At 35.7% G+C, this 14,324-nt stretch overlaps 1 protein-coding gene across 1 annotated transcript in view; it reads right to left on the bottom strand.

Annotated features, from left to right (window-relative positions):
- Window positions 1-743: 743 nt before the first annotated feature.
- LOC134533817 (mitoferrin-1) overlaps window positions 744-14,324 on the bottom strand; it is a 38,346-nt gene continuing 24,765 nt past the window's right edge. The window contains exon 4 of the mRNA XM_063371498.1: window positions 744-14,286. Coding sequence (XP_063227568.1) covers window positions 13,640-14,286 — 647 coding nt within the window. The 3' untranslated portion in view covers window positions 744-13,639. The remainder of the gene's footprint in view (window positions 14,287-14,324) is intronic.

Below are 14,324 nucleotides of genomic sequence, written 5' to 3' on the forward strand. Positions count from 1 at the left end.
AGTTAGCTTATTTTAGGCATAGCATTTGACTCAGCCATTTTATTATGGGCATAATCATATTGAACTCTACAAAAAGGCTGTAATAGTCCTATGTTATTGCTTAAATGAACCATATACATGTAAAGGGGTACATTTCAACAATGTTGAAATCTACCCACAGCAGTTTGTTGATATCTGCCCCATGAGCAATCATTGAAGTTATAGTAATGTTACTACTTTTAGAAACTGTTTTTAAAGATGTTCATAATATTTTTAGATGCAGAATTTCTTATTTAATTGGGTAAATAAATCCTACTTACATCCATCAAAGTAGTGACTGTAAAATGCAGTGCTGAAAACAATAATCACTTTTTACTTTGCAACACATAAAACAGTGTTTACTGAATCACAAAGCACTTATGAAAAGAAATGGAGGGAAATCCATTGCTAGCTGTTGTTCTGTAGTGGAACTTGATTAGTTTTCCATTAACCAATCAAAACAAGGCTCCATTGGTATAAATTTCAAGCTGTTGAAAGGTGCCCCATGTTGAAATGTGCCCCCCTCTCCCCTACAGAGTTACATGCAATTTTTTTTTTTTTAATTGAAGACTGTGTATTAAGTGAAAGGGAGTGGGCCGACAAAATTATATGCCCCTGGACACTTTACGATTCTCTAGATGGCCCAGCTTGAATGTTCTGAACGAGCAGCATACAGCTCTCCCCGAGGCTACAACATAAAACTGTAAATTTAAATAGTATTCTCATTACAATTAAACTGATTTATTGTGAACACAGCACCAAGAAAACACTGTCATTCCATTAGCATAATACCACATGCATACTTGTCTGTGCTAATCAGCAAAACAATTGTCCATTTACTGTTGACATGTAGGTACCGTACTTACCTGTAGCAAATTCTTCACCGTCTGAAACCACAATACACAAAATACTTTTTACAGTCTCAAATTTATCAATTGAGTTTTTATTCATAACTGAGAAAATAAAATAAATGTTACACAAGTTTCAGTTGTGACAGTTCTTATCCTAGCAATGATATTACTTCCCTTAAAAGTCAATATCATTAACAACAATGATAAGGACAATATCACAGCCATTTTTTTTTTGCGTTTGTATACAATGATTTGTGTTATGGTGGTATGACTGCCAGAAAAAACATGCAAGTTCTACATTATGACTCTCAATAAATGTTAAAACTAAGATTCAAATATTGTTTCTATAGCAAATAACAAACATTTCTTCATAAGTTATTGTTTTTTCACTTCAATTTTTACTTTGCACAGAAAGTCTTGAAAGTACAGATTACTTCATGAACTCTGATGATGAACAGCAAAATTATGAAGAATAAAGCTTCCTCTAACATGCCATTAACAAAATGATGAGTTACATAATAGTCCTGATGTTTAACAATATGCTCAAATATGTGGCCAGAATAATTTGAACAGATCAGCGAACTTGCATTACGAATTACAAATTAAACACTCTGTAGCTGAAAGCATAGATGCATTACAATACCATTTCATAGGCACAGCAAGCAGATTAGTGTTGGAACGTAAATAAATTGAAGAGGTTTCGTAACTACATATTACACAGAATTGACGTGGTTCCCTCGACCACAAATGTGCAACTACACCTAGATGCTAACCAGACCACCAATGTAAAAAATCACAAATTTTAAACGCATACCTAAAAACTAAAAGGAAGTTATATCATTTTGAATCAATATTCAACTGCTTGTGCAGAGCATTCACCACATCAGTGTTTCTCCATCTTTATTCTTGTAATTGCCTTCTGAAAATGAAGAAATTCAGGAAATATTTGAAGACAGTTTTGATAAGGCAGCATTAATAAAAAAAATTAAATTTCCACCCCCTCCTCTTTTTATTATAGTGTAACAACAGGATTTAGTTACCTACTACTGAAAAAAAAAAAAATTCATTAAGGCTTGCTACTTTCATTACAAAAAGGAACTAGCTTTGATATCAAACCATTTAACACAGTATTTTTTTTATAAAGTTAGCTGATTGATTCATCAAAAATTTCACATTTTTACCACAATTTTATTAGCTTCATCTATTATGTGCGAATGGACTATGTAATAAAATCTTTCCATGCAAATTTTACCCGTGTTTAGATGTCCAAATGTGTTAAAATTTTGTGTACATAATAAAGTACCTCTGACAATACACTATGTTGATAACTTAAGACCTTAGTGTTAAGGGGGAAAGTGGAGGTTCAGAGAGTTAAAAAAAACACTATTTGAGCTATGGGTAATAACCAGGCTTTTTGTATATCCACGAGGTCGGGCATGGTGGAAATTTGCCCCAGGGTTGACAGTTACCTTGAGGGGAGGAGAAAGGGGGGGGGAAAGACCCAAAATTTTAAAACTCAATGCTTTTTCGATTTGGAGTGTTTATGATCCAAAAGGTTGGATTATGGTGGAAAATGTGCCCAGGGTTCGTTAATGGCAACATGGGTACTAAATCTGAAATCATGGCCACTCTTCCGGCCTGATAAAGTGTATGATAAGGACATTCGATCAGTCCGTGTTGTTTCAGCACAGATAGTTTACATACAATTAAACCAATAGCCATTCGGTTTCCAGCGAAATACAGCTATGGTAATGCTAAAAGGCGAATGTTGCCATTAATACTGAGTTGGGGATCTACTGTGCATAAAATGCAAGGCTGCACTGTAAATTATGCAGTTATTTGGGATCACGTCTTTGCTGCCAGACAGGCTTATGTAGCACTTGCGTGAAGTCACTGGTTGGTCTTCAAGGAGAACTTGATTGCTCTATGATAACAAGAAAATTTCTATGTCATATTGACACATTAGCTGAAATGACTATATTAAGTGAACATTAATGACTAATTTTAAGTTAATTGTAACATATAAATACTTTCATTAATCATATTTAGTATTTTTAATTTGTTTCAATTACTCATATTCAGTATTTTTATTTTGAGACTAAAAAAATTAAATTAACTTATAGTTTAAAAAAAAAACTCAGCTGTTATCTTTGAATGAACTGAAAATTAAAAAATGAAATTTAAATTTAAAGTTTTTCATCCAACAGACAAATAATGCACCACAACTCTGTATTACTAAAAGTGTAGGGTGCTCTCTTCTATTTTCGTAATGACAACAGCCTAAAATTAGTAATATAAAATATATTAGATATTACAAATCATAGTGTTATTACTGATAGAAAATTCAAGACAAATATCAATCACTACATATTTTTAGTTAAAAAGAGTTGTGGTGCATTATTTGGCTGTTAGTCAAATAATGTTATTTTTTTTTAATTTTTAGTTCATTCAATCATAAAAACTTTTTTTTAAAAAAACTATAAGTTTATTAAATATTTGCACTTTATGCAAATGTCAGACAACATATGAGGGGCATTTATTATCCAAATGTCATTCAAATAAAAGCAAAAAAAAAAGAAGTATAAATCAGTAAGAATCCATATGTCCAGCCAATGTAAAGAATAACTTGGTATGAATTAACATAAAATAGAAATTACTGTCTTCAAATATTTAAATTATTTCTATCACAAAAATCAGTGAATTTTGCATATTTGTGCATACTCTATCATGAGAACTTCTGTATATAATTTTATTTGTAGAAAATTTTAAAAATTCTCACTATAACATTACTTAATAAATATGTAAACAATATTTTATCTTTAAATACAAACAAAAAAGAACTAGGTTTTCTAATGCAGAATATTTTTCCCAGATGCAGAATTTAATTAAAAAATAAATTTTTATTAAGCTCTGTCACACGAAAAAGCATCATTATTGGTGGGCAACAGTGTTATCAATAGAAAATGATTTGATTTACCCTACAATTACAATGTATGAGATGTTTAAACCTGTCAGTTGTCATTATATAATTTTTTTTTTCAAAACTATTCTTTTTAAATTTGAATTCTTATTTCTTCACTCCTAATTCTAGTTTCTCCCTCTAGCCGAGCTCAGAACTTTTAGCACAATCTAGTATTTATTTTAAGGGCATCACGTGTTAACCAAGCCCGTAAACAAGTTATTGTCAAGCGGCTGCTTTACCTGTGAGGGATTTTCTCATGAGAACACTAAAGGCGCTAGGGTATTTCTATTTTATTTTTTACAATGTACAGATGTGTTCTGGCTTATTTCAATGTTTTGTCTTTTTATTTAATTACTATGGATACTTTAACATCCTATCCTACTAATATTCAGTGTTCATAAATTGTGCAGCATAAATTTAACAGGTGGCAGAGAAGGCAAAAACGAAAAATTGTTACAGAACATACTTCCGAAAACACAACCCTGCAACAGGACCACACAAATTTCAATTTCGCACGAAACAATGCAACGGTCCACTGGCTAAGGATGCACAAGTGCAGATCAGTGATGTTTAAAAGCTCCGCGGTAAGCAGGCAACGAGCTAAGCGCAGTTGTTTAGAGTTAGCCATACGCAGTAGCGCCCGGCAGCCTGTGGGTCGAGCATGGTTCTTTTCCTCGCCACCGTCATAGCGACGACGCGTCGCCGGTATGACGGCGGAGTTATGACGGCCGCGTGAAAATGCGAGCACGGATCCCATCGTCATATCTCTTCCGTCATCGCTAAGGCGCCTTACCTACGACGGCTTGGCAATCGATAATATGCAGAGGTTGGCAGTGAATTCACAGAAAGGATGTGTTTTATTTGGCAGTTGGCGTATCTGCTAGCAATTTACAGCCAATAGAAAACTACCTACACGAAAACAAGATTGTGGACATTCGTAAAACTTAGGCATGATGTGTCTATCGAATTATATATTTTCCACAACTATATTCAATATTTATATCATTTTTCATTGTACGCCTGTTGGTTTTCCGTAAATATAAGTTTTACAGACTATTTTTTTCTCAGTAAAACACCCGTCACGTCTGTCTCAAAATATAATAAAATCATTTTACATAGCAAAGTCGTTTATGATTATTAAAAAGTATATAAGAAGGTTAAGGAGTGCATTATAAACTGTGAAAGTTTGTAGTTTTTAATATGAAATTATTATTTAGGGATCTTGTGAAACGTGTTGCCCGTTATTATTAATATTGTTTTCAATTGTCAGTTGTTATTACTTTAAATCATATGATGAAAAAATTTAAAAACACTTTTGTGACTCGACGTGAAACATTACAATACTAGACCTGATTTAATCATTATTTGGTAATTTTCGTCACCGTTAAAGTTAATTTGCCGATTTGAAGGTACCGAAACAACTCAATATGCTATACGTCCCACTGTTCAAAAAATACTACTGTTATATTTATTTATATTATCCTTAGACTTGTTTATAGCATATTTTCTAGTGCACTGCAAGTTTTATTCACACTATTTTGTACCGTAGCATATGTATTGGGTGAATACGCTGATATTATTTATTTAGCATCGTGCAAGCTTGAAACAATATAACACGAAGTCGGTGTTGTTAATTAAATGCCTGAATATAATTTATTAAGTAAACTGTAGTTGACAGAATTGTTTCTGCATTTTATAACTACCAGAAGAGTAGAGGAACTAAACATACCCTATAATGGAATTACTTTCTTTTCACATAAGCCGCTCCTCTCACAAATTACAATTTTCGTATGAACTATAAACACGAAACCTCTCAACTCTACGTGAAACACTATTATTCCTACATTGTTACAATTTTATCATACTGAAAGTATTTGAGCGAATCTTAGGTGAATAAAATACGTTTCAATATGCGATACAGCAGGAGCAAACCTAGCCACCAACGAGGGTGGGGAGTAGGCCTAACCTAAAAGTCACTAAATGTTTGGAGGAAATGCTTTGTGTTTAAAATGCGATAAAACGAAGGTTTAAAATAACCATCAGACTACTATGTATTTATCAGCAGCATTCTTGTGTATTTTCAACCTTAACAATGCATGTATTTTATTTTTAGAAGTGATTTTTTTTATTACACGTATGGAAGCTGAAGGGGAAATGAGTTGTTTTTAGAAGTTTAATAAGCCACACGCTTATAGGTGTTTTACACTTAACTTTTATACAGAATAATTAAATAATGTGATGTTATCTTCTATCTAGTTGAAATATTACGTTATTTTGTCCTGACCTTTATTTTTTTATTAAGTGAAATGACAAAAGTAGGCAGATCGGCAGTTTTCTTAGTATGATATATTTTGGTTAACTGAGTATTGTGCAGTTAAAAATAACGAGAAAAAAGAATCAATGTGTCTTATTCACACGAAACATAGAAACTAAGTATTTATTTATGCGGCGTGATTATTATCGGAAACAAGTTGTTTCGAAGTTTGTTCAGAGAAAAACATAACTTTTTTTTTTTTAGATACATCGTATATCTCACATATGTAATTTCTGAGTAAATAGAATTGAGGCAAAACTTTAAATATCACGAAAATATATTATTTAACTCATTTGAAAGAATTATTTCCCAGTATTAAATGAAAGTTACACACGTAGTCTGCTGTATGACAGGGTTATGACGGCTATGACGGGTCTACGACTGACCAGCCATTGCGCCTTACGTATGACGGGCATGTCGTAACTAAGGCGTCTTCCAGAAGGCAAAAAAGATCCATGCTCGCTTTTAGTAGCGAAGCGTCATACCGATGACGTGTCATCCCTATGACGGGCGAAAAAGAGAACCATGCTCGCCCGGCTGGTGTAAACCGCCAAGGATGATTGGCTGTGGTGCATTTAGATGTTTGCTTTTGGGCGATTAGCGCTGAGTTTACTGTTAGCGAGAACGGTGCTGCAATTACCAATTCAACAAACAGCAATAGCAAAGCAGCCTTTACATTCACGGACATGGCAAATGATGATAATGGTGTATGGCAAGGTGAAAGGAAAATTTATCAAGCGCCCTTTCACAACAGACGTATCTGCTGGTAATGTCTGCCACATTTTTCAATTGCAAAATATTTGGCAAGTGGTAAACGTGTCAGTAAATTGGTGTATTTTCTCCAAATACTCCAATTTTTTCAACCAATTAATTCCACCAATACTACAATCCCATCTAATCATCCTTCATTGTCTCTAATGACCCAATGTCAACGAGACATTCGGACCAAATTCAGTCACCTATCACAATAAATTAAAAATTTTAAAAAAAATTCTAAATATTACTGTTTCTTCAACCTAAAATAGATGTAGAGTAAACTCCCTATTATCCGCGCATGCTACGAAAAAATACAGCACATATATAAATATGTATTTTATTACAAGTGAGCAAATTTGAACTCTACTGACGAGTGTATTGTGTGCAGTATACAGTAAAACGCCACAGGCCTTCTCGGAACTCACACAGTAGGCTGGCATGCATTGCTATTTTTGTCTCTGCAGCGCTTTGTTTTTAGTCGTATGGTTGCTTTGACGAGCAGACAGTCAGCCAAGGTCACTCCCCTCCCCTTCCCCCTCCATCACCCTCTTGGCCTCTTCCTTTCTTTCTCTCTGGTCTATTGACACAGCCACCTTTTTCTCTCCGATCACCCTTTTCAGTTGACACTGAGCGTGATTGCTGACCAGTCGAAGTTTAGTTTTGCTTAGTTACGTCATGTTTTAGTGTTTAGTGTTTGTGTTTGCCTGGTTTGGTGTTTTTCGTTACGGATTTAAAATGGCAGAAAAGAGAAAAAAGGTCATGTTGACGATTACGCTAAGACTGGAAATGATCTCTAAAGTAGAAAATGGCACTTCAAGGAAGCAGATGTGTTTAGATTATAGAGTCGAGGAAACAAAAGTGCGTGACATTTTAAAGAAAAAAGACAAACTGGTGAACTTTGCATCAATGTAGGACAATGCTTCTGCGATGAAAAAACGAAAAACTATGAAGAGTTCTACCTTTGAAAATCTAGACTCGGCATTGGTGGAGTGGTTAGCTCAGGTGCGAAATGAGGGTACCCCTGTAAACAGTCCTATCATCGTGGCTAAGGCAAAAACATTTTTTGATCTGTTAGGGCTGCAAGGAAATTTTGATGCATCATCTGGCTGGTTAACTCGTTTTAAGCAGCGTCATGGAATTCGTGGACTTGACGGACAAAAACTTTGTGGCGACCAACAAGCAGATGTCGATTTTCAACATGAATTTGAAAAATTTGTTTTAAAAGAGAAGTTATCCTTTGAACAAATTTACAACGCAGATGAATCGGGACTCTTTTGGAAATGTCTTCCCACTCGCACTTTGGTATTTGAAAGTGAACGTCAAGCGGCGGGGCATAAAAGCAGCAAAGAAAGGATAACCATCATGTCGTGCAGTAACGCTATGGGTGGTCATAAGCTTAGACTTCTTGTCATTGGAAAGTCCAAAAAACCGAGATCATTCAAGGGTACAAGAGCAGAAAATTTGCCAGTTGATTATTATAACCAAAAGAAAGGATGGATGAACCAAAAAATATTTCAATAATGGTTCAAAATGATTTTTGTTCCTCAAGTGCGTAAACACCTTAAAGCAAAAAATTTGCCTAAAAAGGCTGTGCTGTTGATCGACAACACACCTTCTCATCCAGCTACAAGTGTATTGAAATCTTCTGAGGGGCAAATTTTTGCAAAGTTTCTCCCCCCCAAACATTACCTCGCTAGTGCAACCCATGGACCAAGGGGTTATTGCAAAAATGAAAAGAACGTACAGAGCCAAGCTGCTAATGTCCAAAATTGAAGAAGGTTGTGATCTAAAAGAGTTTTGGAAGCACTACATAATCCTTGACAGCATCTACGACATTGCATCTGCATGGGACTTAGTGAAACCATCAACTCTGTATAAGTCATGGAGAAAACTCTTGCCTAATGTCGAATCAAATGATAATCTAAACCCTTTGAGTTATGAAGAAGAGAATGAAGATTTTGTCATGCCAACAGCAACGCTGGCCGACTTGGTAAAATAAGTTCCGGGTGGTGAGAATGTCGACGTTGGGAACATAGCAGAGTTGTTGGAGTGTGACGCTAACGAGCCGGGGTTCGAGTGCTTGACAGATGAAAAAATCGCTAACAAAGCAAGGGGAGAGCGCGCAAAGGAAAAAGAGCAAAGTGAAAGTGAAGAAGACGAGCCCAGTGCGAAGGCGCGAATGACTCACGAAGCGGCTTTGCAACACATCGTCGGACTGCTTCACTATTTAGAGGAACATTCAATCAAGAATTAAGAAAAGCAAGAAACAAAAGCAAGTGACTGATTTTTTTTTCAAAAAGTTGTAAATTTAAAGAGTTGTGCTGTTTTAGTGTCTAATGAAGTCTCTGAGTACGTACAGTATGTACTGTATCCTTGTTACTAAGTACCGAGCACTTTTATGTTTACATTACTGAAATGTATTGTATGTTAATTATTCAGTAAAATACTAAAATTTTAGCATCTTTTAAAAATTTTTACTGTTAATTGTAACTTTTACTGTACATATATTTTTAGATTTCTAAGTTAAAATTAATGTTTCCTTTTTTTTTGTTTCCCATTTTCAGCTCTTTTGCGGATTTTCCGCAATTTTCACTATCCGCGGTGGCCCTGCCACTTAATTTCGTGGATTATCGGGAGTGTACTGTATTGCACTTATTTTCATTAGTTTAGTGAAAAATGCAGCAAATTATAGGGTTGTTTTAAAAGGAAAATTTAACCAAATGTGATTTTAAAATTGTATATTTGAAATATTTCAGAGATTGTTTATAAAATATGAGGGCCTCCTTATGAAAATAATTTTAAAATCAAAACTATATTATGGACAGCTAAAAATAAATTGTTCTGTAGACTAGTGAGATGCAACCTTTCGTGCCATCATATCCTGCTCTAAACTTTTATCTCTCCATCTGTTGCCTTTAGTTATTCGGTTTCCCCTAGATATTTATTGATTTACTATGGAAACTTGGTGTTTCATTAATAACCTAAAGTTTTACATAAACGATTCTGATTTAAGTCGTACAGCGACTGCCTGCAACTGGGAGTTTCTACCACGAAGGGTCACTGCGCTGTGGTCACGCATCCTCTCAACCAGAGAACTGCCGCAGGCAAAATTTAAACTTGCGTGCTCATGTTCGCGCCTTTAACTTCACAGAGTTGAGTTTCAGGAAATATCTTCCTTAACAAAAATTACTTATTTTGGCATTCCCTGCCACCCTATAAATGATGCCCAGCAATTTCTGAATATCTTGTAAATGTGTAATAAATAGTCTGGATGTTGGTTAGTCACTTCTATACAACTGAATAAATTTGGATAAAATTTATAACAGATAAAGCCTGTATACTGGATTGATTAAAAAAACTAGATTTTATTATGAAATTTCACCCCTAAAGGGGTAGTTTTGGTACCATCAAGAAAAATGTATAAAACAATCTAATAAAAAGAAATGAATGAAACTGAAAATGTATTAAATGCATTAAAAGTTGCACAGTGCATTGTAAATTTTTTTTTTTAAATTTGACAAGTGAAGAAATAAAATTAGGGTAGTTTTGGTTTTATGGTAAAATATATACGTCTGAATCTAATAAACTTTTGGATATATGTTACATAAAAAAAACACTGTGAGACAGAAAATTCAAGCACATCATTCTTTCCCATGGCCAACTATGGCTTGCTCGAGATTATCCAGTGCTCAAAGTTTACATGTGATCATTTAGCCTAACATGCATAGAGATTTGTTACTTTTAAGTCATCAACTCTGGGCAAAGCAGCGGCACTAAAGCTATCAGCTGTAATAATTTATATTATGCAAATAAAGTTACGAGCTAATGCAAGTAAACAATAATTGTAAAATTTGAACATTTCTTATTTATTACAACTCTTTTAGTGAGCTTCTTTGTTGTAACACTGAATCAACCTTATTGGGTCATATCTTGTAAAATATAAATATATAAATATAACATTCAGTGCACAAATAATCATTTTTACCATAATTTTGAATTTAAAAAAAAAGGAATCACAATAACCAGCTTTGAGAGAATTGTTTGCGAGTGACTGATCATGTTACTTCTACATTAGCGACCCCAGACTAATTAAAGAATTTACATGGACACAGAATACACTTTAAACACAGATATTGTCAAAATATGGGCTACTTTAATTGCTTATATTAGCCAAACTCTTCAAAAACATTTCCAGAATTTCTTTATTTTCTCCCGATCTGATGCCTTCCCTACACTAATTGAATGTCATATAGTTGCATCATATTACAATATCTTAAATGCTGCAAAAAATGGTTTACAATTGACATACTTCACCATTATCCAATGATTCCACACTAAAAATTAAATGGGATCGGTTGTTCACTGCACAATTCACACCATGTGAATAATGTGTGCATATAATTACATCTGACTGGTTCCCCTATCAGTTGGAGGATAGTTAGGGCCTTGTGGTGATTATGGTTTGATGAACGTGACTCCGGATGTCAAAATTCTATGCTGCCATCTCGGGTAAAAACAATACTGGAGTCAAATGCAAGGACATTTGTTCAATTATCAAATAATTAAAAACTTGCTACATAGGCCACTTCTGCATCGACAGCTATGGTAAATGTCTGTTAGCTGCTAACTACAAAAGTTTTATAAAAATACGTATTTCAGTAGACCAAGGAACAACTTTTAGGTGTACAATATGCACACAACAGACTATAACTTTCCAGAATATATAGTATTCTATATAATAATTTCAAATCCACCTCTATATTCCAGCAAAGCTAGGCGTAGCTGTCTTTTCAGTCTTGGCATACAAAATACTATATTTGCATGAGACGACTCACGAACAATGCTCTGACGTGGGTACAGTCCTTGAACATTTACATAACTGAATACGAAACAAACGGCAAATGAACTGCTTGTATGTACACTCCAGCACCCCTGGCACCAACACATCACAATACAAAGAATTGCAACACTACACCTTTACTTCAAACAACATGATGACAACCATCACTAAATATTAAAACATCTCAAATTATACACAAACCAATAAATTTTTTAAATGTACACTTCTCCAAATTAGTTTCAAATTAATAAAATATATTTCCATTTAGTTTCTCAATAAAACAAACATTGAATAATGTAAATATTTACAAACCAATATATAAATATAAAAAATATCATTCAAAAAGGCAGTCCTTAACTTGTTTCATAGCATAATTACTGAGCATATCAAACCACAGCTGGTTGTAACCTAAAAATATCCAACAAGAATAGCAGGGCCTATGTGGTACAGTCCTGTGGACTATATTTGTAATGTACTCCACTTTATTTCAATACTCATAGTAACAATATTTTGAGTAAATGTGCTGAAAACCAAAGCTGAAATATATGATTCAATGCGACAGTAACAGCATGCTTACCATGTCGTATATAAAACAGCAACTTGAGAAATAAACTCTACGCAGACTTATAACACAGAGACATGTTGAACAGATGAACAGCAAAGAATTGTTGACCAAATGTGCCCATTTAAACCATCAACCATTTTTCGCATAAAAAAAGGAGTACTATGTCACTGATTAACTCTTTAAATTTTCCCAAAAACTTTGTCTTTCAACAAACATAATCTCAACAACAATTTTAAAATGCTATATAAATATGGAATTTTTAACAGTCTACAAACAGTTAAAAAGTTTACGGGAATATGGATCACAAATCTTCACAAATAAGCAAGCTGCAGATATTCCACAAACCTTAGTTTTAAATAAACACTAATGTTAACATCTGGTTGCACTGCACAAACATAATATAATTACAGATAACATTTGTCTGCAGTCACAGAAACCGTTTCTATTATCACAAACATTGTAACTCAAGATCTCTGCTTACGTGAACAATACAAAAATTTTAAATGTATGAATACTGTAATTTTAGAAACTTATGTGGCCATTTTTAAAGTGAATAAAGACTACGCAATACTGCTAAAACAAGTAACTGCACAGTGCCATGACAGCATGGACTGTATTATTGCAATGTTTGTAACTGAGGATGAATGCCTTCAATCAAAGTTCTACGAAATTCAAAATAAAATTACCACCATAGGCAATTCCTCTTAAAATAATTTACATTAACATCCTTCACCTACATCATCAATTTTCATCATGATGTTTATTGTGAAATAAAGACAAGAGCTAATCAGTCATGGGAATGGCTCACAAAGGTCTATACTCATGTGCCGTGGTGGTCACACACTGAGAATACTGGTGATCTACAAGACATTAAACTATATAACACGTTCATATGCAGCATAATATATCCATAATACATTTTCAAATTAAGTTGCATTGTTTTTCAGACACCATTACCAATACAAGGCAGCTTGTACTCAGGGACAGGTAAACACCATGCATTTTGTATGCAAACTAAATAGTTAGTTTGGTACCAAAAATAGCAATGAAAAGTGGAAGCAATTAACAGAAGAAGTATTAGTAAGAGAGAATATGAAAGAACTTAACAAAAAAAAAATAAAGATATTTATTGCAAGCTACAAGAACTAAATCAACTTCACCTAAGAGAATATCTGTACCTACTACAAGCTACAGATCTTTCATAACTGGTATTTCTTACGCTGGTGTCTACCAACTGTACAAGCGATATTCTCGGATCGAGTCGGCGGATCGACAAGTAGACCCTCTCGTTCTGAAGTGTCGAGCGTCCGGGACGGGCACGCAGGGGCGGAGCTCAGCTGTGCCTCATGTCCAAGAGACCAGGTCCCGCGTGCTCTGCACCGTGCACGGTGTTAAAGGACAGGGCACCGACCAGTCCCGCGCCCGACACGGACGGCAGCTCCATCGTCTTGATGGGGCCCGGGGGCCCGCCCGGACCCGCCCTCTCCGCGGGCTCCCCCCCCTCCGCGCCCGTCCGGCCCAGCAGGTACTTGAACAGCTCGTACATGGACCAGCAGATGGCCGTGGACGGCATCTGGTACAGCACGCGCGCCTGCATGCCGCGGAAGTAGCCGGCGGGCCCGCCCAGCTTGTAAACCGTCCTTATGGCGTTGATGAGGCCGGTCTGGCCCACCTGGTGGGGCTGGGTGTTCAGCAGGGTCTTGCACACGTCCAGGGGCGTGGTGATGGCCGCCGCCGCTCCTCCGGCTATGGCCCCGGACACCATGTGCGCGGGGGGGTTGTACCTGTGCTCCGGGTTCGTCAGCCCCTGCACGAACTCGTACATCATGAAGTGGATGCTCTGGAACGGCACGTTCATGGTCAACTGGGTGGTGTAGGAGCGGTAGAATGCGCGTAGCCCTTCAGTCCGATAGATTTTGGCCACGCACTCCAAGCAAGACTTGTACGGGGAGTTGTACATCTGCAGCCGTTGCTTCACCACTACACCGAGAACAGGGACGCAAGGTTGTGTTTTACCG

Source organism: Bacillus rossius, chromosome 7 (assembly GCF_032445375.1).
Source record: "Bacillus rossius redtenbacheri isolate Brsri chromosome 7, Brsri_v3, whole genome shotgun sequence".
In the NCBI taxonomy this organism is placed as follows: Eukaryota; Metazoa; Arthropoda; class Insecta; order Phasmatodea; family Bacillidae; genus Bacillus; species Bacillus rossius.